This window comes from Felis catus, chromosome E1 (genome assembly GCF_018350175.1).
Source record: "Felis catus isolate Fca126 chromosome E1, F.catus_Fca126_mat1.0, whole genome shotgun sequence".
NCBI lineage: Eukaryota > Metazoa > Chordata > Mammalia > Carnivora > Felidae > Felis > Felis catus.
The window spans coordinates 5,056,731-5,084,345 of record NC_058381.1 but is presented as its reverse complement, the minus strand read 5'-3'; the positions used below and the strand labels follow the sequence as shown (position 1 = coordinate 5,084,345).

The 27,615-nt window shown below is 54.3% G+C and overlaps 2 protein-coding genes and 1 long non-coding RNA gene across 5 annotated transcripts in view; 1 reads left to right on the top strand and 2 right to left on the bottom strand.

The window, feature by feature from the left end:
• The window catches only part of ADPRM (ADP-ribose/CDP-alcohol diphosphatase, manganese dependent), a 578,681-nt gene that overhangs the window by 170,077 nt on the left and 380,989 nt on the right, over positions 1 to 27,615 (bottom strand). Inside the window, exon 5 of one of the 3 annotated variants that reach the window (XM_045045324.1) lies at positions 21,597 to 21,906. The exons of the other annotated variants lie outside the window; for them this stretch is intronic. Coding sequence (XP_044901259.1) covers positions 21,902 to 21,906 — 5 coding nt within the window. The 3' untranslated portion in view covers positions 21,597 to 21,901. Of the gene's footprint in view, positions 1 to 21,596; positions 21,907 to 27,615 lie in introns of those variants that run through there. 3 annotated transcript variants of the gene reach the window in all.
• Positions 1,641 to 14,022, top strand: PIRT (phosphoinositide interacting regulator of transient receptor potential channels). The gene is made up of 2 exons (XM_006939842.5): positions 1,641 to 1,792; positions 12,154 to 14,022. Exon 2 carries the CDS (start codon positions 12,298 to 12,300, stop codon positions 12,703 to 12,705), a length of 408 nt encoding a protein of 135 aa, XP_006939904.2. The 5' UTR covers positions 1,641 to 1,792; positions 12,154 to 12,297; the 3' UTR covers positions 12,706 to 14,022.
• LOC123382119 lies at positions 9,003 to 10,202 on the bottom strand. Its single transcript, XR_006590026.1, has 2 exons — positions 9,687 to 10,202; positions 9,003 to 9,327 (listed from the first exon to the last, which is right to left on the bottom strand). It is a non-coding gene; the product is annotated as an uncharacterized LOC123382119 (long non-coding RNA).

Here is a 27,615-nt window from a genome sequence, read left to right as displayed (position 1 = left end):
GTGCACATACATACACACGAGTGCACAGACCTACATGTATGTCGTATACGTGCACAGACGACATTACATAGCTTTGTTCATTAAGCACTTGCTATGTGCTTTTGCTTATTCAATCCTCACATAAACCCCCTGGGGTAGTCATGAGCACATCTACTCAATGAGTGAAGGAATCAAGGCTCAGAGAAGTTGAGTGACTCGTCCAAAGTCAAATGTAAGGACAGCAACATACCTCACATGCCTACGTCAGAGGGCTCTGTGGGGCAAGCGGTGAATTATTACACATGCAAAGCATGTATCCTGGCGTCTGACGTAGACAAAAGTGCTCAGTAAGGGCCGATCTCGCCCACGACCATGTGACGCCACCTTCCCACACCCTGTGGACAGTGGAGGAAGCATAGGCGTCTGGACTCGGGGGAAGAAAATGAATGATTATTTGCGTTGCAGAATAATTCACCCCCGTGTGTCTTCACAGGAGAAACGGATCTTACACAGATTTGAGCGTAGAGGCGAGAGGCAGCGACAGAAGGGCATCCCCCAAAGCCTTCCGGTCAAGTTCCCAGGGACACTCACCCCCTGAGAAGACACCACGCGGCTCTCACGGTCTCTTGCCGTGTATTACACGGCCCGCCCGGCCATCTGTCTGGGGTCTTTCCAGTCTGGAAATTTCCTGTTCATGTCAGGGGTACAGAATTCAAGATGGCAGACAGGGAATATTCCCACGCCTGCCTCGGTCTTGCGTTTGCCAGCTCACTCCTGGGGGAGCCTCTACGGGGGAGCATGGGGGAAGCCCCCCAGTGTACTGGGGCCAGTGGCAAGGACCCTCCCCTCCCCTGAGCCGCACAGCCAGTGCGGAGCAATGGCTGCTCCCATCCTCCAGTTAGTGGAGAAGCGCAGGGCCAGTCTGGCGCTCAGGGTCTCGGGCAATTTTGTCGGCCTCTGGGTGCCCCTCAGCACCTTGAGGGTGGCCAAGCCAACCCTTCGTAAGCAGCCTCTATAAGCCCAACTGCAGAGGTAGGAACACCGCCCCACCATTGCAAAGGCTGCCACCATCTTCTTTCCATCACTAACACGAAAAGCCACAGGGGCATAACCGGTTCAGAGATGCCTGGGCCTGGGGTGGGTCCCATATGTTGTCAACATATGGCACCCACCCACAGGCACTGGGCGGGGGGGGGGGGGGTTGGTTCCCAGAGGCGTCCCTGCCACCTTGGAACCGAGGACGTTAAATAAGCATACACCTGCCCTCTCTGACTTCCAGAACAAACAGAGCTCCCAGATCTCATTGTCACGGCCTGCCCCGTAGAGCGCGTGCAGAGCCTCTGAGCCCACCCTCTGGTAGCCCCATTGCCATCTCCTCCACCACCATCACGCAGTCCACCGACCCGGAAACTCCAGCTCTCCCGATTCCCGAGAAGCGGCCCTGCCCAGAGACCAACCGAAGGCACATCTCCTCCAAAACTTGAAGACAGACCGCACAGAAGCTTCATTAATTTTGCACAAGATTCGTCTAATAGTGGCTGAGCAGAGAGGAGACAAAGCCACCGGACGTTGCCTGTGCCAGCAGCCCGCCAAGGGTTAACCCATTAGCCCATATCCTGGTGAGCTCATCCCCACTGGAGCCTGCTCAGTGGCTGGGATTCACTGCTCACCAGCTCCTGGAGGGGGCCGGGGAGGCTTTCTCCAGGGCTGGGATGAACAACTTGAACAGAAACTCATTGCCGGGTGCCTCCCCCACCGTGCAAGCTGCCTCTGATTCCCAGGTTCACCGTCCTCTCCTGGGACCCTGAGGACAGTAAGTAAGGAGGGGACTGGTCCCCTCTGCCCTTCCGTTTCCCCGGAGAAACGAGATGATTTTTCACTGTGCTTTAGAGCGTGTTCAGTCTTGGAACTGGAATTGGGAAGGCCGATGTGAATGAGGGGTAAAGGAGACGGGGGCTGTGCCTGGGGACGGGGGGTGGGGGGAAGCGGCCACCGGCAGGCTGGGGGGACCGCCCAGGGAGAGTGGTGGCAGGAGAGGAGGGGGCGCCCTGCTATGCACCTGGGAGAGCAGAAGCTGTTGTGCAGACAGCTAGATGTACAGCATCCAGCCTTTACCCCTGGCAGCTGGGAGGGGCGGGGAGGGCCGGGCAGGGACCTCAGTCTCAAACCTGGGCAGAGGCGGGAACAAAATCGCCAGACGGCCAAGCGCCAGGCTGCCCTCAGCTCCCAGAGTGCACGGGCGGGACCTCACGCCCGGAATGTCCTCCCGTGCATCCCAGGTATCAGACCTCGGCGTCTGCCCGTCCCTCCCTGCCGCAGGTGCGGCAGGCGCCGAGGGTGGGTGCCGGGGAGACAGGGTGCAGCAAGCTGGCCGGGGCGGGCTTTGTCCCAAAAGGCGAAACCCGGACAGGAACGTGCAGGGTGAACGTGTGCCACGGGGACCAATCCTCCCCGTGAAAGCAGACGTTATCACCTGAGCTATTTTTTTCCACCTCGTTACTGGGCAGGGTCTGGATGCTAGCCCGGCGACACGAAGAGGGAGGTGAATGGCCCTGTCTGGGTGGAGTATGGCCTTTGGGGAACTTCCCTTCCCAGGAGTGCTGTGAGCAGGTGACAGATGGGTGGCCGAGCCGTGGGGACAGCGGCAGCGCGTTCAGAAACGTTTGCTGTAGCCTCTACGTTATCAGCCCAGGAGCCGGGCCCCGCTCACCTCATCAGAAGGGGGTCACTGGTGGGGACTCCGGCGGAGAGAGAGAGCACGACCCTCCGTGTCTCAGGAATGTCACAGACAGACCCACGCTTGGGTCTTTCTCAGGAATAACCAATCGTGTTATTTCCGCCACTTGTATTTTGTGGCCTGCCCTCCCCCTCTTCTCCCACCGGGTGACCCTGCTCTCTGGCCCCAGCGTCCATCAAGGTGGGGGGGGGCCTCTCTCCGAGCTCTGCTTTCCGTCCTTACACTTCCCGGAATAGCCCCAGCTCCTGCCAGGGGAGGGACAGACAACTCCAGGCCCAAGCACAGCGGGGTCCCTTAGGAGGGTTCCGAGATCGCTTAGCGGGATGCCCGGCCCAGATCCAATTTCTCATAAACAACAAAAGAAACTTTTGGTGTCTGTCTCACGTGGGATAACGCACATTCTTATACCCCCCAAAAAAAGCACTTGTTTTTTTTATCTGAAATTCAGATGTACTGGCACCCACTCATTTTATTGGCGAACTCTAGCGATGTGACACTATGGACCGAGTTCTGGCACATTCAGAGAAGGGCGCGGCCAGCGAAGGGCCGAGGCGAGGATGTGCGGGAAGGCGCTGGTGGGAAGCCAGGAATGGGGGCAGTGAAGACGGGAGACGGGGAAAGACAGGGCTCCCATCTCTGAGAAAGCATGGTCCAGGGTGTGGGGCCAGGCGGTTCTGGACCTTAGTTTCCCTATCTGTAAAATGGGAGGGATTAGGATAGTGCTGCCCCCCCCCCCCCCCGCCCCCGAGAGCCAGGAGGCAAAGGGACCAGGCGTTTTAGCTCCATCTGAGTGACAGTGGTGGGGACTCTGTGTCCTCTCCGGCCGCTCCGGCCCCTGCTCAGGGGCCCCGGCTCCAGCCCCTGGCCTCCTCGATGGCTCTACCCAGCACCGCCAGGCCTTACCCGGCACCCAGTGCAGCCACCACTGGACTTCAGTGTGCTGCCTGGGCCCCATTCCCAGTGTCCTCCCCACTCACCGTTCCCTCGGTTTGGAAAGAACATTGAAACTGTCCCCAGGCGGAGCAGGATAGGCTCGAACTCAGGCTCTGGAGCCACCCAGACTCCCAAACTCCCCTTCTGACCCTGGCTCGCTACTCACCGCTGAGTAACTTTGGGCAAGCCACTTAACCTCTCTGATGCTTAGCTTCCTCACCATTGACAGATGCCAGTCCATTAGAGGCGGGGGTGGGGGCATGGGCAGCATGCCCGCCTGGCCCCTCACAGCCACCTCAGCGCCCCCCCCCCCCCCGCCGCTTTGCCAATCCCACCCTACCAGCCCCGCTCAGGTCAGGGGGTGTTGTTGACAACAATCGGGTGGAAGAAACAGGACTAGGCACTTGATGCTGGCCAGTTCTCACCTTCCCCGCCCCCACAGTCCCAACCGGAGACGGGAAAGCAAGCAAATTCGCAGGGTGAGCTCCACTTGCCCGCAAAACCCTCTCCTCCTTCTCCTGCCAAAGCTCCCCTGCTTTTTGAATCATTTAACTTAACAAGCGTCTGCTGTGTCCCCAGACTCAGCAAAGCACCGAGCACTGAGCGAACCTGCTGGAGAGCGTAGGGAGTTAAGAAAGCCCCAGCCCCAGCCCCTGAAGGGATCTGGGAGGGGACGGAAGGCTCCCAGTCCGAAAGAAGGTAGAGACACTGTCTGCTCACCTCCAGGGCGCTAATTCACTCACTTCACTTCCAACCTCCATTCCCTACGTTTCAGACGCTCAGGGAATCTGCTGGAGGACAAGTATTTGGTCGTTATTATCCGGGACACTCACTGCCTCTCACCAGCTCGCATAATCCACACACACACACACACACACACACACACACACACACACACACGGCACCAGACCATTTGCACGTTGGCGGATGAATAGGTGACCTCGTGAGAAAAAGCCCAAATCTTCCAGCCAGTTCTCTCCCCTCTCGCTGGAGACATCTCTTCACCTCATTTGTCAGAGACACCACTGAGCGAGCAACTATGCGCAGAAGAGTGAAGGAACGCGCACGCCCTGAGCTCCTCTGCACGGAGGGAGACTGGCTTCCTAGTATCTAGCAGAGGATAGCACATGGGAGTTGTCGCAAAGCATTGTGGTGTTGGTGAGCACTGCATAGCAACCTGGGGGATACGAGGTCAACAGCCCCACGCGGAAATGACACATGTAGACGGGGTCTCCGAATAAGTGCACCATCACGAGCACGTGGTAGATGAGTAGACCAGCTCTAACAAGATTAAGGGATGGTCCTGTGGGTCCCTCCCTCCTGGAGAAGATCATTGAGGCCACCGGACCCAGTCTTTGCTCCATCCAAGGCCCCCTGGCTCACTGCAAGTCTGTGTTTCCCCTCAAGGGATGGTGTCTTTCCAGAAACAAGGTGGACAAACTCTTAGCTCTCTCTCTCTCTCTATCACCTGCATTTTCTGTCCCAGTTCCTAATTTCTCCAAGAAGCACCTTCTCTACCTTTCTGGATTTCCTCTTCATCAGTATCAGTTATAGTCTTTCCTGTAAGAGCCAAGTGACTCCCTCACCTTCCAGATCTCCCTATAACATCTCCACCCTATTCTGGGGTCATTTTGCCTCTGCCCACACCTCTCACTTTCCTGGGTAACATGTTTCACCCTATCTATCTATCTCTCTACCCATCCATCCATCCATCCATCCATCCATCCATCCACCTTATCTATCTATCCATCCATCTATCCATCCATCTTATCTATCCATCCATCCATCCATCCATCCATCCGTCCATCCACCTTATCCATCCATCCATCCATCCATTTTATCTATCTATCTATCTATCTATCTATCTATCTATCTATCTATCCATCCATCCACCTTATCTATCTATCTATCTATCTATCTATCTATCTATCCATCCATCTATCTTTCTATTTAGAGAGCACACGAGTGGGGGTGGGGTAGAGAGACAGAGAAACAGAGACAGAGAATCCCAAGTAGGCTCTACATCCAGCCCAGCACAGAGCCAGACATGGGGCTCAAAGTCACAACTCTGAGATCATGACCTGAGCCGAAATCAAGAGTCAGCCGCTCAACCAACGGAGCCAACCAGGCACCCGCTTATTTCTTGCTCACGCCCATTTGCTGGATCCCCACATTCCATCATTCGGCCTCAACCCTTATCGACATTCTGCCATTCTCGGTTCCGCTGTATTTCCACCTACTCCCTACCATGACCCACCAATTATTTTTAGGGTTTTAATTGTCCTTTTATCTGTGGGGTGCAATTTACACACACGGAAACGCACAGGTCTTAGTGTGCTACATGGGCAAATGGGCTCTCCCCGCCACGAAACTCACACCAACACCACGCACAGAACATTTCTGTTCGCTCCAGGGAAATCCATTAGTTCCTTCCTGCAATTAATTCCCTTCCCTACAATGACTGTTTTGAGTTTGTCGCCTTCAATTCGTTCTTAGAAGCTTCCAGAATGTCCTGTAAATGGAAATATACAACATATGTCCTCTTTCATAAATCTGATTTCTTTCACCCGGCATGTCTATGAGACTCATCCATGCCGCATGTGTCTCAAAAGTTTTGTTCCTTTTCCTTGTTCGTTCCTTTTTATTGCCTGGCATTCCGCTGTATGGATACGCACTTTGCTGTTGGGTTGTTTCTGGTTGGGGCGCTGTGGGTGAAGGTAATATTCTTACACAAGTCATTGGTAGGCATAGGCTTTCATGTCTCTTGGACAAATAATTAGCTGGGGGTGGAACTTCTAGGAGGAATAAGGTAGGTGTGCGTTTAACTTCATAAGAAACTCCCAAGCCTGTTTTCCAAAGTGCACCTGCCATGTTATGTCCCCGCCATCAGCATACGAGAGAGCTCTGATTGCTCCCCGGTTCACCGTTTTAAATACTAACCATTCTAGTGAGTGTGTGGCTGTATCTCCTGGTGGTTTTAATTTGCATGTCCCTGTTGAGTATCAGCAGCGAGCGCTTTTTCATGGGGTTCTTGTCCATCTGTTTACCTCCCTTTGTAATGGTATGTCTAAATATTTTGCCCATTTTATTTACTTTTTAAAAATATTTTTTAATGTTTATTCATTTTTGAGAGAGAGACAGAGCTTGAGCGGGGGAGGGGCAGAGCGAGAGGGAGACACAGAATCGGAAGCAGGCTCCAGGCTCTGAGCTGTCAGCACAGAGCTGGACGCGGGGATCGAACTAGAACCATGAGGTCAAGACCAGAGCTGAACTCGGACGCTTAACCGACTGAGCCACCCAGGGGCCCCTCTTCTCAGTGGCTTTTAATGAACAGGAGTTTTCAGTCACGATGAGGTCTTACTTGGTTAAGATTTCGTTCTTGGTTATTGCCTGCTCTGCCCTGAGGACGCTCGCCTGCCTCCAGATCACAACGGTGTTCTCCTCTGTTTCCTCCTAGAATCTTTACAGTTTTAGCTTTTACGTTCAGGTTCTACCCGTGATCTGTCTCAGATTAATTTTTTTGTTGACGCGGTGGGGTGGGGTCGAGTTTCATTTTTTTCCCTCTGGAACATCAGTTGGTCCACACTGTTTGTCCAAAGGACTTTCTTTTCCCAGTTGAATTGCTCCTGTTGTCAGAAGGCATTTGTCCTTGGTTATCGTCTAGCTTGCTGGGTCAGTTGCTAGAGACCGTGGCCTGACATCCTAAAAGTCAGACTTACAGATACCAGGTTGGCTTCCTGGGATGATTCCTGCAGACTGTGGGTCAGAGTTCTGACTTTATGTGTGGTCTGGTCATTGTCTATATGTATATTCAGACTCCCATTATCATAAGCTTTTGCAAACATACACAAAAGTAGAGAGGTAGTATTATAATGAACTTCTAGATAGCCACCACCCAGATTTAATAATATTAAGCATTTTGTCATATTGCATCCAGAGTTTAATGTTTTTGTGTGAATCACAGCATCATACCATTTCTCCCCTGTATGATGTTTCAAGACGCATCTCCGTATCTTTAAGACATTTGCTTTTGGGGGCGCCCTGGGTGGCTCAGTGGGTTGAGTGTCCAACTTTGGTTCAGGTCATGTTCTCGCAGTTCACAAGTTCGAGCCCCGTGTCAGGCTCTGTGAGGACAGCTCAGAGCATAGATACTGCTTTGGATTCTGTCTCTCTCTCTCTCTCTGCCCCTCACCCACTCACGCTGTCTCTCTCTCTCAGAAATAAATAAACATTAAAAAAAATTTAAGACATTTGCTTTTGTGTCCACAATAGCGTTACCAAATACAAATTTTTATTTTTTAATTGTTTTAATTTTTATGTTTATTATTTTTGCGACAGAGAGAGTGCAAGTGGGGGAGGGGCAGAGAGAGGGGGACCGAGGATCCGAAGCGGGTTCTGTGCTGACAGCAGCAAGCCCGATGCGGGGCTCGAACTCACGAACTGCAAGATCATGACCTGAACAGAAGTCAGATACTCAAGCAACTGAGCCACCCAGGCGCCCTGCAAATACAAATTTTTAATTCTTAGTGTCATCTAACCCAATCCAAATTCAAACTTCCTTAAAATTATCCCCAAATGTCTTTATATAATGGGTCTGTTCTAGTCAGAATCCAAAAAGGGGAACATGTTGCCCTTAGTTACGCCTTTTAATTATCTCTGTTTAAACATTTTATTGCTATTTAATGTGCACACAGAAAACTAGTCATATCATGAATATACAGCACAGACACACCCATGTAACCCGCGGTAGCCAGACCAAGAATCAGAACATTACAGCACCCCAGAAGTTTCCATTGTGTCCCCCACCCGCTACCCTCACCAAAGGGAACCACTATCCCTAACTGCAAATAGCACAGATTTTGAATTTTATGTAAATGAAATCTCATGTTATGTAAATGGGGTTTTATGTAAACGGAGGTGTGTCTGGCTTCTCTCGGTCAGTGTTGTGTTTGGAGATAAGTGCATGTTCCTTCGTGCTTGGGCTTGTCAGTTCGTGATTCTTTCCTTCTCGCGGCTGTGTGGTCCCAATCCAGGGAGCCATCTTGGCGCCAGCCTGCAGCCTGCCCAACCCCAATCGTGTGACTAAGTCTGCCTCCTGATGCTCCAAACATGGTCTCCAGGTTAGAGGGACCCATCCTCCCTTCTCAGATGGCTGCTCTGAGGGCTGAGCCCCACATTCAAATCTCTGGTGAGTCCAGAAGCCCCGGCATCTCCGGCCTTCCTTCCACTGTCTCCTCTGCCAGCCCAACTTTGGGGCCTCAGTCCTGGTCCACCTCTGAGATGTCAAGGACATTAAAGGTGGGTGTGTTCGTTTTGGGTGGGGGGTTGCTGTACTAAATTGCCACAGACTCAGTCACTTAAAACAACGAAAGTTTATTCTCTCATGGTTCGGGAGGTCAGAGTACAAAATCAAGGTGACGTCAGAGCTGGTTCCTTCCGGAGGTTCTGAGGGAGAAGCCATGCCATGCCTCTCTCCTCGCTTCTGGCCACTGCTGCAATCCTCGGCTGTCCTTGGCCTGTGGAAGCATCACTTCGACCTCTGCCTCCGTCTTCAGGAAGGCTTCCCTCCGTATGTCAAAGTTTCCTCTCCTTCCTCTTAGAAGGACGTGGTCATTGGACTGGTCTCTTTGACAATGATCTCCTCTGCAGACCCTTGCCTTAATTACACCTGCAAAGACCTTTTATCCAAATAAGGTCACATTCTGAGGTTCTGGGTGGACAATTCAACCCACTGCAGGGAGGGAGGGACCCCCAGCATCCAAAGGCAGCACGCTTTGCGCTGGATCTTCACCGCCAAGCGGTGGAAATGACTACCCAGAGAGAAAATCCTACTGGGGACGTCAATACATCCACATAAGAAACCAGGCTGCACTAACCGGCACAAAGTCCCCTTGCTAGGACCTCATAACACGCTCTGTGATGCCCCTCCTTACCCCCAGCCCGTAGGGGAAAAGATCACTTTACAAACAGCTGCGTGGCTTATGCAAAGAGACCACAGGAGCCAAGGGGAAGGGAACACCTGGGCGCCTTTACTTACAAAAGCACATCCGCCATATTCTTCAAAGTCATTGGACACAGAGATCCAAACAGCCTCTCTCTAGATGAGCGTACATGAACGTGAATATCTATATTCTGAAGGCAAGGCAATTTTACAGCTCTTATTTCCTCCGTGGCAAAGGGGAGGGGTCTATGACCGCTTGTGGTAGGAAGGGGGAGCATTATGGTTCGGGGACGGGGACGCGGGGGACAACACCAGGTCCAGTGGTTCAGGCCTGAGCTGCTGCAGGGGTGAGGGAGGATGGGAGGTGAGGGATTAAGTTTGAGATGAGCACTGGGAGGGAAGCGTTGGAGGAGAAACCATTTGCTCAGTGATGCTGCTGTTTGTGGAAGAGCCTTGATAAAGAGGAAGCAGCAGTTCTAGAGTGTTCCAAGCTCTGGACACCATCTCCTTTATCCCAAGTTGCCTTTCCTTTCTCTCTCTTTTTTTTTTTAAGTTTATATTTATTTATTTTGAGAGAGAGATGGAGAGCAATTGGGGGGAAGGACAGAGAGACAGAGAGAGAGAGAGGGAGGGAGAATCCCAAGCAGGCTCTGCACTGCCAGCACAGAGTCCGATGCGGGACTTGAACCCACAAACTGTGAGATCATGACCCGAACCAAAATCAAGAGTCGGATGCTTAGCCAACCGACTGAGCCACCCAGGGGCCCCTATCCCAAGCTACCTTTCACCCAGGGGCCAATACCATGACTTCCAGACATGCACCCCTCTCCGTATTTGGGTCTGACTCACCCTATTTGGTGGGGGGAGCCCACTGTGACTGGGATGAACTGCCCACCTTCCCCAACACACCTTTTGCTGTTGGAAATTGCTCTCTGGTGCCCCACTCACACAGAGTAAACCCCAACCTGGGGCCTGATCCAACAGGACACAGAAGAAGAGGTTGGAGGAAGAGTCTCGGGCCACCTGGAGGAGGGAAAGGGCGGGAGCTGAGGACCAAAGACAGTGGATCCAAGGAGGGAGGAGAGCAGGGGCTGGAGAGAGCGCTGCTTGGAGAAAGTCACCCCAGGCAGGCAGGGGCCCTGCAGAGAACAGACGGAGAGTCTGTGGCTCTGGGGACCTGGGAGGACAGAGTGGCCAACATGGTCCTAGAGCTCAGCTCTGCCTGGACTTCATGTGGGGAGGCTCCGGGCTCTGCCAGGAAGAACGGAGACAAGCAGTGTCGTAAAGAAACGCAGATTTAGGGGCGCCTGGGTGGCTCAGTCGGTTAAGCATCCGACTCTTGGTTTTGGCTCAGGTCATGATCTCACGGGTCATGAGATCCAGCCCCACCCCTGCACTGACAGGGCAGAGCCTGCTTGGGATTCTCTCTCTCTCTCCCTCTCTCTCTCTCCTTCTCTCTCTCTCAAAATAAATAAACATTACAAAAAAGTGGTGGATTTATGCTCAGGATCATCGGGAGGGAGGGAGGAAGGAAGCAGAAAGGAAGTTGTCCTCTGACTTGCTCGCTCCCCGATGGGGAAGTCGCATCTCTAGGGCACGAAACCTGCACCAGACCCTCTGGAGGCAAGTCAAGGACAGGAATCCAGGCGGTGACGGTGACTCGGTGAAGACCTCCCCTCCCCACCCCCCGGTTCTCCCAGCCTCCCCTTCCTCCCACACACAAAAAGTACCTAAAATACCAGGAAAAGTATCTAAATCCAGCCATTCATATCTTCGTGCCTTATTGCAAATACATAGGCATTGGCACTCGAACTTGATAAAGTTTTTTGGGTTTTTTTTTTTCGAACGAAAGGTTTTAATGCTGCGTTCAAGGCCCCTGAGCTAGCATAGCTCTGGTGGAAAGCTTTGGCCTTCCAGGTAAGTGGTGCCTCTCGGAAGCTCCAGAACTGCTCCGCACAGGTGACCAGCCAGGGGAGGAGAGGGCTCTGGTGACCGAGAGGTACACACACGGGTTCTGGATGCGAAATCCAAACAGGTGGTGGGATCGACTCCACTCCTTTACCCGCTAAAGAATGGGAAGGTAGGAATCTGATTTGATGTAACTCAGGAGGAGGGTGGGGAAAGGGGGCATTTAGATATCAGAAAGGTCACACTCTGAGCCTGGGGCATGACTGTCCAGTGCTGAAAAAGCACATAAAATCCTGGGCCGTGCTGTTCTCCAGTCCATACACAGTCTGGGGTTTTAAGAGCAAGAGAGGGGTGCCTGCGAGGCTCAGTCGGTTAAGCGTCCGACTTCGGCTCAGGTCACGATCTCGCAGTTCGTGGGTTCGAGCCCCGCGTCAGGCTCTGTGCTGACAGCTCAGAGCCTGGAGCCTGTTTCGGATTCTGTGTCTCCCTCTCTCTGCCCCACCCACCATTTGTGCTTTGTCTCTCTCTCAAAAACAGATAAACATTAAAAAAATTCTTTAAAAAAAAAAAGGAAAAAAAAGAGTAAGACAAAAAGCACGCCAGGGAGTCGTTTCTTATTTATGTGGATCTCGTCTGACTTTCTTTTTGGCTTTAGCACAAAGCCAGGCATCGCCCTCCGCTGAGAGCCAGGCTGCAGACGGATGCTGAGAACAGGAAGGGCGTGCGAGGACCGCTTTGGCTTCACCCCTGCTTCTAACTGTTGCGGGTACCGGGTGCCCAGTCCCGAGGAGCCGTGACAATGGAGGCTCTCCCCAGGGCCCTGGAGGTCGAGGAGAAGTCTCCGGAATCCAAGGACCTGCTGCCCAGCCAGACCGCCAGCTCCCTGTGCATCAGCTCCAGAAGTGAGTCTGTCTGGACCGCCACCCCCAGGAGTAACTGGGAAATCTACCGTAAACCCATCGTCATCATGTCGGTGGGGGGCGCCATCCTGCTCTTCGGCGTGGTCATCACCTGCCTGGCCTACACCCTGCACCTGGGCAACAACAGCCTTAAGGTCCTTAAGATGATCGGGCCCGCCTTCCTGTCGCTGGGACTCATGATGCTGGTGTGCGGGCTGGTGTGGGTGCCCATCATCAAAAAGAAACAGAAGCAGAGACAGAAGTCCGTTTTCTTCCAGAGCCTCAAGTCCTTCTTCCTGAATCGCTGATGGCGGCCAACAGCTCTGTTCTCCCTGTCGCCCCGCCCCCTCCACCGGGAGGAGGTCTGACAAGGACATCAACGTCCCCATCTTCTTGGGGGTGGGGCTAGCCATAAAGCAGACCAGCGAAGCCTCTTCCTGGCCCTGCGGGGAAGAGCTCAGGGCTCCGAGTGCGGCCGGAGGGGGCTGCTGGCTGTGTCTCATTTAGGCTCTCTGTAACTGCCCTGCCTCCCCTTAGACGCTGGCCGCAGGCATCCCCTTTCAAGGCTCACTCCCTGCTCCTGCATCCAGGTACCAGCCATCTAACTCTCTCCGCAGAGCGCTATGCATGTTGGGAAATTCCTCCGGCCAGGCCGTGCCCCAAGGAGAGCCTCCTGTTTCTGCATCTGAGTGCCTGAGCTGGATTCGCCCATTTGCACCCTTCTGGGACCCAAACTGACCGGTGGAGGTCCCTCTGAGTGCCTGAGCTGGATTCGCCCATTTGCACCCGAACTGACTGGTAGAGGTCCCTCACAGAAGAGCCAGAAGACTGGTCTGGCTCCCTGTGTTCACCAGCCCCAGCTCTCTCTGTGGGCAAGATACTGATTGGCATTTCAAGAGACGAGACGAGTCACATGTATAAAACACGGCGAAGAGTGAACAGTAAGGGTGGCCAGGGAGAAACGCTTTGGAAGAAGGCGCGTCCCCCCTCCCCCGACCCCAGAAAAGGCGCTGGGAGTCAGCCAGCTGAGGAAATTTAACTCCGGGTTATAGAGTTTTTACATCAGAGGCTGTGTGGGCTGGACTGGGGGTGCCACAGTTTGACCTTCTAGTTCCCCTGTGAACTTGACAATTGGCCAAGCACAAGTGCATGTTGCCCTGACTCCCCCTTTCCCCCTGTCTACCCGGCCCCACCCCCAATTCTAGGACAGCAAGACAGAGACCGCAGAGGGATTCTGTAAGATTGTTCTGTCCTTCACCTCCATCGAGGACCAGAGACCATGCGCCGCACCTGAACGGTCTGTGGGTTTCCAGAGAGAGAGGATTTGCTTTAGAAAAATCCCAATGTCTGCTCTCCCTGCCTATAGCCACCGAAGGATCGAACATTTACTGGGCGCCCTTCTCTGGGGCCAGGCCCTGGGATGGGAACCGGCCAGACAACTTCGTTCCAAAGCGAGACATATGGCCAGGCCGAGGTGCGGCTGCAACACCCGTGCTGGGCGCACTATGGGGGAAACGTGGCAGGTGCAGGAACACAGAGGGGGCATCTCGCCCAGACAGGGGAGAGGACGGAGGGATTGCGGACTGTGCCATTGGAATGGAGGACAACAGGAAAGATAAGAGCTAGCAAAGGGGGCGGGGGGCGGAAATTTGGGGGGCAAAAGTCCAGGTGGGGGACGGGGGAGGGGAGGGAGCGTAACGAAATTAGGCAACTTCACGGCAACTTCCTGCCTCTTGGCCTGCTTCCCACCTGCTTCCCTTCTGCCTTAGTGCAGCCTCTCCAGGGGCCACGATGAGGCCACAGACTGGAAGGGGGTTTCCAGGGGGCCCACCAAGCAGAGAGCACCGTGAGGTAAGCGCTCCCCAAATCTGGGGCTTAGGGCGAGCAGAGGCTCTTAGGTGACAGACCAGGAGGCTGCCCTGGGCCGGGCCAGAGGTCCAGTGGAGAGCACGGATAACGAGGTGTGAAGGGAGGGCAGCCTCTCTAGGGTTTCTGGGCCCCTGCTCCCCTGTCACCGTGGCAACCACCCCCCCCCCAACAAGCCTCCAGTATTTCCATCCTCTGTGGTAGTTCCAGATGCAGAGTCAGAACCTCACCTAGTTCCTTCTGCATCATGGGAAACTCCATGGAGGCAGGTACCTGTCCCAGGGGGCCACCTCTGCCCCACCCACCTGAGAAGCCAGAACTTGGGGGGCCTGTGGCCTTTGGGGCTTCACCCAAAACGACCATGTGTCTCATTCAGACAGCGTAGCCAGGTCCTCTAGCTGAACTGTCCCCTGCATAAGGCGGTCAAGTCCCCTCTGGGGTGCACTGCAAGTGCTTTGTCCTTAACTGTCGTTCTAGTGCCTCGAGTGACAGGGCTTACAGACCATCTACCCGCCTTTCTCTGGCCTGAATGCAGATTCCACAGCGGCCCTATACTATCACTCTCGCCTCCCCTGAGGCTTTCTTACGTGAGAGTAAACAGGACGGGCTCTCAGCTCGCTCACTGGGAATCCACACTCCCTGTGTCTCCCTACGTCCGCCCCAAAGCTCGTGGTCTGGGCACAGCTGTGGTAGAGAGGCCCATGCGGAGGCTACTGTTGTGTACGTCTTGCTGGGAGTCTGGGGGCAGCCATGACTCTAGGAAGTATCCAAGGTCTGGACTCACCTGGAAGTTTCCAGCAATGCTTGCCCACGTGCCCTGCCCCTTAAGCTAGCATCTCAGCAAGAATAATGAGGAAACATCCCCCGAGCATCACTCATCACCACTGGGATCCCCGCCCACGGGCATGGACCAGGGAATATGCCAGCATCATGCTGAGGGGCTTTTGCCAAAGGCCATCGCCGCATGGGACGCTGGGGCGTCTGCGCAGCTGGTCTGGAATGTGGCCCAGGCCAGGCGCTGCATTTCTGGGGGAAAGCATCTCCACCGAGACTCTTCCGGTGCCCGTGGATCGGAGGACGGGACCGGCATCCACGTGTCTCTGCTCCGCGGACTGTACCCTTCCACCCACAGCTGTTCTGTTCGGGAGATTTTGTTTTAATCTGAGTCCTTAAAGGAACTGACGTAATGTTGAATCGTGCGCTCTTTCTCGGTGTCCCCTGCGTTTTCATTCTGTCCCACCCGGAGTCCCAAGACTGTCCCCGCGGGTCCTCGCCGCCCGCCCCCCCTCCCCCCGCCAGGAGCTGATAGCCCCTCTCTGAGACGCTGAGGTCGCAGACAGAGCAAACGCCCCTCTTTCTTTCCCCACAAGCCCGGCACTGAGACCAAAAAGAGATATGGGAAAAGAACCTTCCGGGATGAATCAGCGGGGCCAGGGTGAGGCAGGCGGCGACCTGGGGGTCAGCCTGTCGACGTCGCCGTGAACTCAGGACAGCGAGCACAGGAAGGGGGCACGTGGCCTCCCTCTGCCTCCTAAGTCCTTCTTCCTCCCTCCCGGCCCAGCCTCTTCTGCTTCTCTGGGTCTTACAACCTGGCCCTCTGCTACTTGGCCCCCGCACCAGATTCACCGTGTCCTTGATGTCCTGCCTGCCTTGTCCTTAACGGGAGAAGAAAGGCCGGCTCTGGGTCTGGATGAACACGCAGCGATGGATTCCTCTCTCGGTTCCTGCAGCATCGCCAGACTCACAACACCTCGTCCCCGCCTGTCCCTGCTCCCCCCCCCCCCCCCGCGCCCATCACTTTGTCACTATCTCCAGAGGTTGACTGGAAAACTACACCCCACAACCCCTGAACGTGTCTGATATGAGGTGTGCGTGAGGGGACTGCCCGAGCACGTGCCTGGTGAAGTTTCCGGGCTGTGGGGTGCGTCAGGGGAGGGCTCTGAGAAGGGGCAGGGGGAGCGGGTAAGTGCAGTTGGCAAGGACACTCTGGAGCGGGGTCTCTGAAGAGCAGAGGAAGGACCCAGGCGGAGAATAAAGGACATTTCTTGGGTGCTAACTGCATGCCGGAAACTGACCCAATCCTTCCCAAGACCCTGTTCTCAGGTGCTACTCTTATCATCAACCCCATCTCACAGATGAGATAAGTGAGGCACGGGGACACCAAGCTAGGAGCAGCAAGCCAGGATTAAAATCCAGAAAGCCTGGTTCCTGAGGCCACACCCATTACACCCCTTGCTCCCCATTCAGCTCTCCAGAGACCCCCGGGGTCGCTGTGGTGGGCTCTGGGCTGCGAGGCAGGGAAAGCAGGAGTGCAGCTGGGGTTGGGAGACAGGAGGGGAGGACACACCCAGCAGGGGCCCAGAACGCCAAGCAGGGAAGTGGCCAGGCACCAGGAGGACAGACAGACGGAGCCACCAGCCCGGAAAGAAGCCAGCGTTCTGAGCATCTCCTACGAGCCACGCACAAATGCAGGGGGTGGGGATGGGGGTCTCCGGCTGCTGGCACGAGGTGATGCTGTCACAACAGGGTGGCCTTGGTACCTCCCAGGCCAGGCTCTTCTGCTGAGTGCCGAGAAGGATCTAACAAGGATCTAAGTCAACAGCCAGTATCACTTTTCCAGGAAGCACAGTGGCTGAGCTCCGCGGCTTTCTGCAGGGAGAGAAGCTGGGGGCTTGCCCGCCCTTTCTCCAAAGAAAGACCCTCCGTATTCCTTTAAGACTAGAGTGGACTCCATGGGGCCCCTGAGTGGCTCAGTCGGTTGGGCGTCTGACTTCGGCTCAGGTCATGATCTTACAGTTTGTGAGTTTGAGCCCTGCGTCGGGCTCTGTGCTGATGGCTCAGAGCCTGGAGCCTGCTTTGGATTCTGTGTCTCCCTCTCTCTGCCCCTCCCCTGCTCACGCTCTGTCTCTCTCTCTCAAAAGAAAATAAAGACATAAAAAAAAAAAAAAAAAAAAAAAAGACTAGAGAGGACTCCCTGGTGAGCCTTGGGACTGGTCCCTCCTTGTCCCTGCTAAACCGGTGGCCACCCATCCAGGTCCCGCTTCCTGCTCCACCCCGGATCCCTGAGCCCGTGCCCTTAGCACCCACAGGATATGGCCGGTTCTTTCCCATCCCATCGGAGGCTTCTGTCTAAGCAGACTGCTGTGCATGGCTCTGGGGGCTATGGGAGCTGAGCCAGGCCCTGGCCCTGTGCTGTCTGCTCCCTCAGATCGCCAGTGGGGGGGGTTGCTGTACCCGAGGGACTGTGCTGTAGGTGAGGGAAGGAGGGGTGCTCCCAATCAGGTCTCCTACCAAGGAGAAAGCTGAGCAAGGGCCACCCCCCACTGCCCAGCAGGGCTCTCCAGCATGAGCGTCAAAAGTGACAGCCAACAGTCTCTCTGGTAATCATGTTGGTCTCACCTTCCATCCATAAAGAAGCGTGGGTGCAAATAATGGCCATTTTCCTGCAGGGCCGCATGGGAAGGAGGCCTGGAAGGGGAGGGACATAGGATTCTAACTATGGTGACCGTCGTCTGACTCGCCGCCTGGCCCTTAGTCCCTCGCTTTCTCCGACCCCCTTCTCAGACACAACCTCTGGACCTGTGCCTCAGGAGTGGCCGTTAGCCCAGCATTTCAATCCCCAGAGCATGGACCACGTGCCCCAGTCAGAGACACGGCCGTGTGAGCTGTCCTGTCCTGGAATGCTGGTCTCTGTAGGTTCTTGCCTAGACCTCAACTGTCCTCACTCACACGCTTCTCCAAACGGGTTCTTTGTTCACAATGGCTTCAATTACTCTGTGTGCTGTGACTCCCCACACCTATACCCGTATGTCTAAGTGCCTATTGGACAATGTGTTAGCTCCCTGTTGCTGCTGTGAAAACGGACAAACAAAAAACCCAAATCCAAACTTATTATGTTACCATTCTGGAAGTCCCAAGTCCAAAATGGATCTCATAGGGCTAAAATCAAGGTGTTAGGTAGGGCTGCATCCCCTCTGAAGGGCTCTAGGGGAAGATTTTGCTCCTTGCTGTAGCCAGCTTCTGGAGGCCCCCACGTCCCTTGGCTTCTGGCCCCTTCCTCTATCTTCAGACCCCCCACTCCCCTCAGTCGGACCTGTACTTCTGACACCATTCTCCTTCTTGGACCCTCTGGTTCCCCTCCTTCACTTGCAAGGACCCTTGTGATTACATTGGGCCCACCCGGAAAATCCAAGCTAGTCTCCCCATAGCGGGGGATCCTTGTGTTAGGTTGCTAGAGCGGCCATAACAAAGTATCACAGGCTGGGGGGCCGAGACCTCCCGACTTGGCTTGTAGATGGCTGTCTTCTCCCTGTGTCTTCCCTCTGTGTGTGTCTGTGTCCTAATTTCTTTTTTTTTTTAAATTTTTTTTAATGTTTATTTATTTTCGAGACACAGAGGGAGACAGAGCATGAGTGGGGGAGGGGCAGAGAGAGAGGGAGACACAGAATCCGAAACAGGCTCCAGGCTCCGAGCTGTCAGCACAGAGCTCGACGCGGGGCTTGAACCCATGAACTGTGAGATCCTGAGCCCAGGTGCTCCCCCAATTTCTTCTTCTTATAAAGATACCAGTCAGGTGCCTGGGTGGCTCAGTCGGTTAAGCATCTTACTCTTGATTTTGGCTCAGTTTGTGAGTTCAAGTCCCACGTGGGGCTCTGTGCTAAGTGTGGAGCCTGCTTGGGATTCTCTCTCTCTCCCTCTTCCTCTGCCCCTCTCCCACTAGTGCTCTCTCATGGTTCATGGGTTCAAGCACGGTTTCAGGCTCTGTGCGGACAGCTCGGAGCCTGGAGCCTGCTTCGGATTCTGTCTCCCTCTCTCTCTGCCCCTTCCCTGCTCATGCTCTGTCTCCCTCTCTGTTTCAAAAGTAAACATGAAAAAAAATTAAAAAAAAAAAAAAAAAAAAGAATCCAGGGCAGAGCCTCATAAAACTCAGGGAAGGAACCCCAAGTGAATAATTCTGAGCACATCGGCCGAACACTCCGCTGATGCCCATTCACTGGGAGAGGGAAGAAAGGCTCCGTGAAAGGAGCCGGCAGTGATTGATGGGCCTGGGGAGAGGGTGTGCTCACTTTCGGGGCTGGCGCAGGGCGACCCGACTAATGAGCGGCGCCCAGCGTGGGTGTGAGAGAGCCACGGTCAAGGCCAGGACAACCCTGTTCAGGTTCATCCCAACAACAGGATGGGGGAGGGAGGCGGGAAGGCTGGGGGTGGGGTGGAGGGGCGTGGCCGCCGCAGAAGGAGCCTGCCTGATGGCGTGGACGCGGGCCTGGGCAGGGCCTGGGATGGCTCACCAGGCCCTTTCACACGTGGTCCCTGAAAGACGACATTGTTCCCTTCATCCTTTCGACACGACGCTATTGAGCACCTTGGGAACGCTGCACTGGGAGTCGACGGTGGGGGGAGGACCAAACAGAGCTTCCCCCCCACCCCCACTCCCTCCCAGAGGCACACAGGCCGTGAACAAGGCCATCGTCAAACGGACCAGCCGGTGTCAGAGAGTGATGCGGGCCACGGAGGCAGGGAGGGGAGCTTTGTGTTGAGGCCTGACGGGAAGGAGGCCACCGAGGCAAGGTTGGGGGCAGAACATTCCAGAAGAGGACGTGGGAAAGGGGGGCCGAGGAAGGAAGCCGTGTGGGTGTTGGAGAAACCATCTCTCCTCCTCCTCCCCTCCCGGCTCTCCTCCCCACCCCCACCCGGGTGTGATTCCCACAACAACCCCCTCCGGAAGGGGACCTCGTGGGGAGGGGGTGCCATGCTGTCGGCCTGCAGCCTTGTTGGGCGGTGCCTGTCCTGCTGGTCCTTCTGCTGCTCTGGCTGATCCCTGGCCACACACGCCCGTCCGGGACCCTCCTCCTCCTCCTCCTCGTACCCACTCAGCCCTCCATCCCTCTGTGCTGGTCACCCTCCCTCTGCCGTCACCCCCAGCCTCCCTGCTGCCTGCGCCCCCCACCTCCAGCTTCAGTCAATGTCACCCGAGTCGGCCGCTGCTGTGGACACCTGTGCTGAGCTCCAGACAGCACGTCCCAACCCGGACAGCCCTCAACGCACACTGACCGGTGTTGGAAGAAGCCACTGTGTGTCCCCACACCGCTTCGTCCAGATCCACTTGTGTGTCAGCGGAGGGCAACCTCACCCACCAATCCCGAATCTGGGCTGGCCTCCCTCTCCCACACGCCCCACACGCAGTCTGTCTCCCAAGTACCTAGAGGCCCTGCCCTTCCCCTTCTCCCAAGTCCCAGTGCCCCTGGGTTAAGTCACCGGTGCCCCCATCAGCCTCCCTGCCTTCAGGCTCGTCCTGCTCCAATCCACTCCCCACATTCCAACCAGCTGTCTTTCTAGAAGGTGCTTCTGATCACGTCACCACTCCTGCTCCTGAACCCGCTCTCATCCTATAACAAGATGGGACTCACACTCCCTCACTTAGCTGAGCCCTTCCTGCGGAGTCACGCTCCTCCCCCAGCCTACCTACTTCCCGGCCACTCACCCTGTACCCCAGACCCACAGCTTAGTATCTCCCACGACGTCACGCCGCTGCATCTCTCCATGTGCTCCTTCCTTGGCCTACACCATTCTGATCCCCTTTCCCATCTAGCTGACTCCTAGCTCAAACACTGCCTCTTCCAGGAAGCCCTCCTTAAAGTATCCTGGGGTCACAGGCCTTGCCGGTTCTCTGTGCTTTATGTGTAAGCGAGTCCTCTCTGTAGTGAGAACTCTGTGCTTGTTAAGTGCAAGGGTAGTGACAGTCCTTACAAGGGCTCTGCGTAGGAGTAATGCAGGTAAATATTACCGCTCCCATTTTATAGGTGAAGAAGCTGAAATTCAGAAGTGCCCCAGGTTACAAGACGTCATGCACAGAGGGACAAGGGACCCACGGAGAAGTGTGTTTCAGCCCCCACTCCCATCCTATCCCCGTTCCTTCTCCAGCAAGTAAAAGCAGCCGTTGGCTTGGTGAGGACAATGCTCTTAGGGCCTGGGAAGAGATATTCCACAATTCTTCGTGGGTTCAAGAGAGCAGGTCCCAAAGAACCCAGCGCAAGGCCACGGAGGCCAAGTGTCCTGAGCCCTGGGCCTCCTGCCCAGGACCTGGCATGGATGCCCAGGGAAGCTGAGGACCAACCCCTGGCTGTGTGGGGAGCAGCCTGCTCTGTAGACAGCACCACAGATGGGTCTGAGCAGAGACGCTGGTCTCCTTCTGTTCCCCGCCCTTCCCTCCTTCTGTGTTGTGCGTGTAAACATTTGTTCAGAGGGCGGGCCTCGTGTTAAGCGTTCTTACCACTCACTCATTAATTTTTATTAATTAACCCAACTCACTCATTAATTTTTATTAATTACTTAATAATTTATTGTTTTTATTAATTAATATACTACTGAGCTCTTCTAAATCCTTAAAGAAACATTCTTTGGCCACTATAACTGAAATTCTGAAATCTCAGTGGGATTTTCAATATCCCACTGTAGAGGAATGCTCTGTTTTGTTTTCAAATCGTCCGAGTTAGCGCATTAGCCGGCCTGCTGGATTTCCCCCAGCTCTCCAGAGACCCTCCCCTCCAGGTTGGCACCTCGGATCCCTGAAATCTAGGCCCTTCAGGGTCCTGGGCATTTTGCTTCTTCCTGTAGACTCTCCATTATCTGTCTCCCAGTTCATCCTACAGGTAAAAAAAAAAAAAAAATTTGCGTGCCAATTTCCTCTGGCTGAGCTCAGAAGGGTCAAAGCACTTGCTCAACCCTCCCCCCCAACCCACCTGCCTGCAGCCCCAGCTGCCGAGTGCTCAGGAGGACAACAAGCAGGTGTGTGGCACAAGGGAGGGGAAGATGAGGCCATTTGGGCAGGATCCCCCCTGCTGATTGAGCCCTGGGAAGGTATGTGAGCCGACTTGATCTTTCAAAGGCATTCAACACAACTGGCCACTCTGTTCTCTTTGAAACGTCTTCTTCTTTGGATTCAAGTTAGAACCAGCCCGTGGTTTCTTCCCACCTCTCTAGGCATTCTTTTCCTGTCTCCTTAGCTGGCTCGTTCTACTCCACCCAGCCGTGAAATGGGGGAGATCGTCGAGACCCGGCCCGCGTCTTCTCGAACTGTGCGAGATCTCAGGGAGACGAGCGATCTCCTCCCCACCACCAGTTTGCTGCGGACCCACAAGCCCATGTGCGTAGCCCAGAGCTCGAGCCCCCAGCCGGCGTATCATGGCTTCTCAGCCACCCCAGCCCCTCTTCCGGTGTAGCTCATCTCCGGAGGCACCTCTGGCATCCAGCTGTACAACACAGAAACCTGGTTGGTATTCAGCAGTGGCCCCCTCGCTTTCCCGCATCCCCACATTGAATCTGTCATCATGTCCTGTTGATTTCACCTCCCGGTTATCTCTCATATCCACTTCTTCTCATTCCTACTGTCACCAACCCTACCTCTTCCCTGCTCGCTGCTTGCCAGGTGCCCGTTCTTGGCCCCCTCCGTACTGCTCTCCCCACGGTAGCGGGAACCCTCTTTTAAAAATATGGATCCCTTCACCTTCTCGTCAGGACGCTCCAACGGGTCCCCGATGCTCTTGGGAGGAAGATGTTAACATGGCCCTTTATTTCCTCTTGCTCACTTAGCGCTGATTTTGCACCTAAAGATGCATCGGCAGCTCAAGAGAGCTGAGCCCGATTCCCAGCAGAGCCCAGAAGTGGATGGGCAGGCCTGAGGCTCTGGCCCTGGGGCTCACCCAAGCAGAGCCCCTGGAGCTTGGTTCGGGACCTGGCTGGGAGAGGAAGGGGGTCACAGACAACCGAGCCCCGTACGGCTTAACCCTGGAGCCCTGCAAACAGGCTTTGCAGCTCATTGTTCCCAGGGCAGACAAGTCACGGCAAGAAAAATGCTAAACAGAAAAATGGATTCTGGCACCAAACCCAGCAGATACCCTGGTGGCGATGTCTGAGGATCCACAGCTCTGACATCTCTGACTACGTGCCCAGCAGTTAACTCAGAGCTGAGTGCCGGCAGAAATAGACAACAAAACTAAACGGGTGTGGGCAGCAACCAAGTAGGAGTACAGTAGACCATTTTCCCTGCCTGATAAGGCTTCAAGGTATTCCCGTGGAGACGCTTTACTCTGGGAGGGAGGCTGCAGGAGCACTGCCTGCTTAGAAATGGGGAGGTGGGGGACGAAAGATAGACAGGATCCAGGAGGAGCTGTAGCAACTCTGGTGAGACACTCAGCTTTCCCAAGAGCAGAGAGTCCTGGGAGCTATGAAAGGGACCATTCAATAAACACTGGGTGTTAGTTACAAGGAGGCGAGCTGCTCCCTGGCCAGGAAAGGTGTCCAGCCTGTGAATGAGGACCATGGAGAACTAGACAAACGACCTCCGCAAGTATACCAGGTACTATTATAAAAGCAACTATCAAGTCAAATAGGAATCTACTTCTCACCCATTAGGATGGCTATTATCAAAACAACAATGACAAAAATAAGCAAGACGGAAGACAAGTGTTGGAGAGAATGTGGAGACTGGAGCCCTTCCGCACCGCTGGCGAGAATGGAAAGTGGTGCAGCCATGGAGGAGAACAGTATGGTGGGTCCTTAAAAAAACTCGACATAGAGCCATCGAATTAATCCAGCAATTTCACTTTTAGGTAGGCACGCACCCCAAAGAACTGAAATCAGGGATTCATTGTACGGGTATCTGTGCACTCATGTTCACGGCAGGATTATTCACAATAGGCACAAAGTGGAAGCATCTCAGGCATCCAGTGACAGGTGGATGGATCCACAAAATGACCTATTACTCAGTCTTTAAAAGGAAGGAAGTTCTGACACATGCTCTGATGGGGATGAAACCTGAGGACCTCATGCTGAGCCAAATAAGCCAGTTACAAGCGGACAAATACTGCGTGATTCCACTCCTAACAGAGGAATCAAATTTTTAGAGTCAGAAAGTAGAAGGGTGGGGGCCGGGGGGGGGGGCTGGTGGAAAAGAGGGATGGGGAGTCCGTGTTCCCTGGGGACACAGTTTCATTTGGAGAGATGAAAACGTTCTGGAGACGCACAGCAGCGCGAACGTACCTAAAGCCGCTGAGCCGCACAGTTGAAACAGTTGAAATGCTAAATTGGGGTTGTGCATATTTTGCTATAATTAAACGTTTGAGAATAAACTTTAAAGATTAAATGGGAATGAGAAAGAAACAAACTTGATTCTCCAGGGTGTCGGGGAGAGAGCCGGCCTGGGGACTGGGGGCAGAAAGAGAGGGAGGGGGGATATTTGCATTTAGAGGTCTGGATGGGAATGACGAGGGCTTAGATCAGGCCGGTGGGGAAGAAGACAGGAAGACCAGGGCAGAGAGCTGGAACGTTTGCTGAGCCTGTGGGTAGCAGCTAGATGGATTCTGGAAGGCCAGGATGTTCACTCCGGGGAAGTCTCTCAAGCCTCCTTAACAGAGGAAGAATGAAGAGCTGTGAAAATTGTCAGACACTCCTCAGGTAAGCACGAACGTATTTCTGAAAATGCCGACCCTGAGAAAAAGCAAGAGCCTGTAAAGACTGATTGGAGATCGATTGATCAGTGTCAATGCTTTTCCAAATTCTAGCCCCGTACCCCCAGGGGCACATGAAACACATTTAGCTGGCACACAGGTTCACTTCAAAAGGCATAGCCATTTTAATTCTCATCCGGTCCTTTATAGGATTTCCAAGGACAAAACCTCTCAGTGACACGGTGCAAATATCGCCTCTGAAATATGTGAACTTCAGGCCTTTATTTGACAAAGAAAGTATAGGCCTTGCGTTCAGCACCTTCAGCTTGCAACAGCGGCTAGGTCAGGAGTTGATGAGCCTGGCCCACCGCCTGGTTTTATAAATAAAGTTTTATCGGAACACAGCCACACCATTCATTCGTATATTGTCCATGGCTCTTCTGCTACTATGGCAGAACTGAGTGGCTCTAACAGAGACCTTACGGCCCACAAAGTCTAAAATGTTTAATAATCTGGCCCATTACAGAAAAAGTTTGAGGACCTCTGGTCTAGTTTAATTACAGTGTTTTGTTTTCAGTGTGTATATTCTAAAATACTTGCTGTCTATTCCAAGTAACAGTTTTCCACTGATGGTGACAATAATTCATTGAAGTTAAAAAAAAAAGAACCATTTTAAGAAAATCATTAACAAGATACAGTAAAATTAACAAATCCATGTAATGACACATTAACACATTAATATGATTTTCTATAACAAATGACAGAAGCAGACCGCAGCTGTGGCCAAATCCTGGGCGTAGCACGTGGATGCCAAGGGCTTGAGAAATGCCGGATTAGGCCAGTGGGCAATGTGGACAGATGTGAGAATGGGGCAGATAAAGAGACTGGGGACCGGAAGAGCATTTCATGAGAATAAGGGGTCCCCATCAAGGTCGCATCTGTGGCCGTAAGGATGGAGAGAGGGCTCGGGGTGTCCTAACTGGACCCACTGGGTATCAGGAGAGTCAGGAGAACAGGGGAAGCCAAACTCGATCAAGGGGAGAAATGCTGGAGCAGGACAGTCAGTGTGGGTCCCTTCCAACCTGGGGTTTTCCCTACAGAAGCGTCATCGTGGCGGAAGGAAGGCAAAGATGTCCTGACAACCACAATGGTAACACTTGTCAACGTCACCATGTGCAGGTTCTAAGCACACTTTACAACTGTGAACTCACGTAATCTTTCCAGTAACCCTGTGGGACAAGGGATCATTTTACAATGAGGAGATTGAGGCACAGAGAGGGCACGTGACTTGCCCGAGGTCACACAGCTCGTGAGTGGCACAGGCTGGCGTGGCTATGCCCGCCCAACATCTGAGCCCTGACACTCGGGTGGTGACTGCGCCTCGGTCATTCAGATTGTCATGCCCCGGGAACTGACTCTGTGTCAGCTGAGCCTGCCAGGCTGGCCTGTCCCTGGTCCCTCGGTTCTCAGCCTGCCCTTGAGCATCCAGGTCATGCAAGCACTGTCATCCTGGTGACATCACAGGGAGAGGACAGATCGTGATGACTTTCCACGGGAGCGACAAGGTGTCAGTTGCCAAGAGGAGGCAGATCTGTCCTCGGAGAGGACAAACCTCTCTGAGCCACAGAGGCAGCGACAGACCCCGCAGCCCGAGAAGTCTCAGAAGAGAGGGGGCCGAGGGGGCATCAGGGACCAAACCTGGAAGCCGCAGGCCAGGAGCGGGGCCCGTGGATGTGCCCCACACACCGTGTTCGTGCTTCGGAAGGCACACAGATGTCCGTTTGTCTCCTTGCGTTGTCTCCTAACTCTTTACACTGTGTGTATCAGTCTCAGAGGCGCCTGGGGGGCTCTGTCGGTTAAGCGTCCGATTTTGGCTCGGGTCATGATCTCACGGTTCGTGGGATCGAGCCCCGCGTCAGACTTGACGCTGACAGTGCGGAGCCTGCTGGGGATTCTCTCTCCATATCTCTCTGCCTCTCTCTCAAAATAAATAAACTTAAAAAGAAAAAAAAGATGGGGTCAAACGACAGTAGAGTAGACCCCTCATCCAACATAACTGGTATCCTTATAAAAAGGGGAAATCTGGACACAGAGACAGGCACACAAAGAGAATGACGCTCGCATAGGACGGTGATGCACCTGTAAGCCAAGGAAAGCCCAACGCTGCCAGGAAACCCCCAGAAACAAGGAGAGGGGCAGGGAACGGATTCTCCCTCACAGCCCTTAGAGCGAACCCACCCTGCTGACGCCCAGAGCTCAGACTTCCCTCCTCTAGAAGTTTCTGTGGTTGAAGCCCCCACGCTGGCGTTCTGGGCCTCCCAGGGACCTCACACAGCTATTTCCTACGGTGGCCACTACACCTGATGAGGGAACAGGGCCGGGAAGCTCTGTTAAAAGCCAGCAGCGCAGACAGGGCTATGCCAATCAAGTCAAGTGAACGTTCCTGCTGGTGACCCGCCCCTGCTCTGGGCTGTGCCTGGCACTCTCAGTGTCCCCAGGGCCAGCCACGCCCTCCTTCCCCCTCCTATTCCCACCTCCTCTTTGAGCGGCCCCACTCAGAGGGCTCCCTTGTCACCTGGCTTTCCACCAGCCGTCCCAGTCTGTCCCAGCTGTGTAAACATCTAGAGGGCCTGGCACATGGGCGGGGCAGAGACGCGGAGGTGGGCGGTGCCCAGGGCTCTCGCGACCTGGGTGGTCCCCGGGGCCCCCCGCCCCCCGTTTAGCCCCGCGGAAGAACGGCCACGTGTTGGCCGCAGGACAGGGTGTGCAGCGGGGCCCCTTTCCCTAAGACGGAAGAGGGGTGTTTACGGTTCTGGAGGATAAATGCTAAGTGACGTGTGCTGGTTAGCTCTGGACACGAAATTGCGAGTGGTTTTGATTCGATTTTGTTCCTTTTGCTGGGGAATG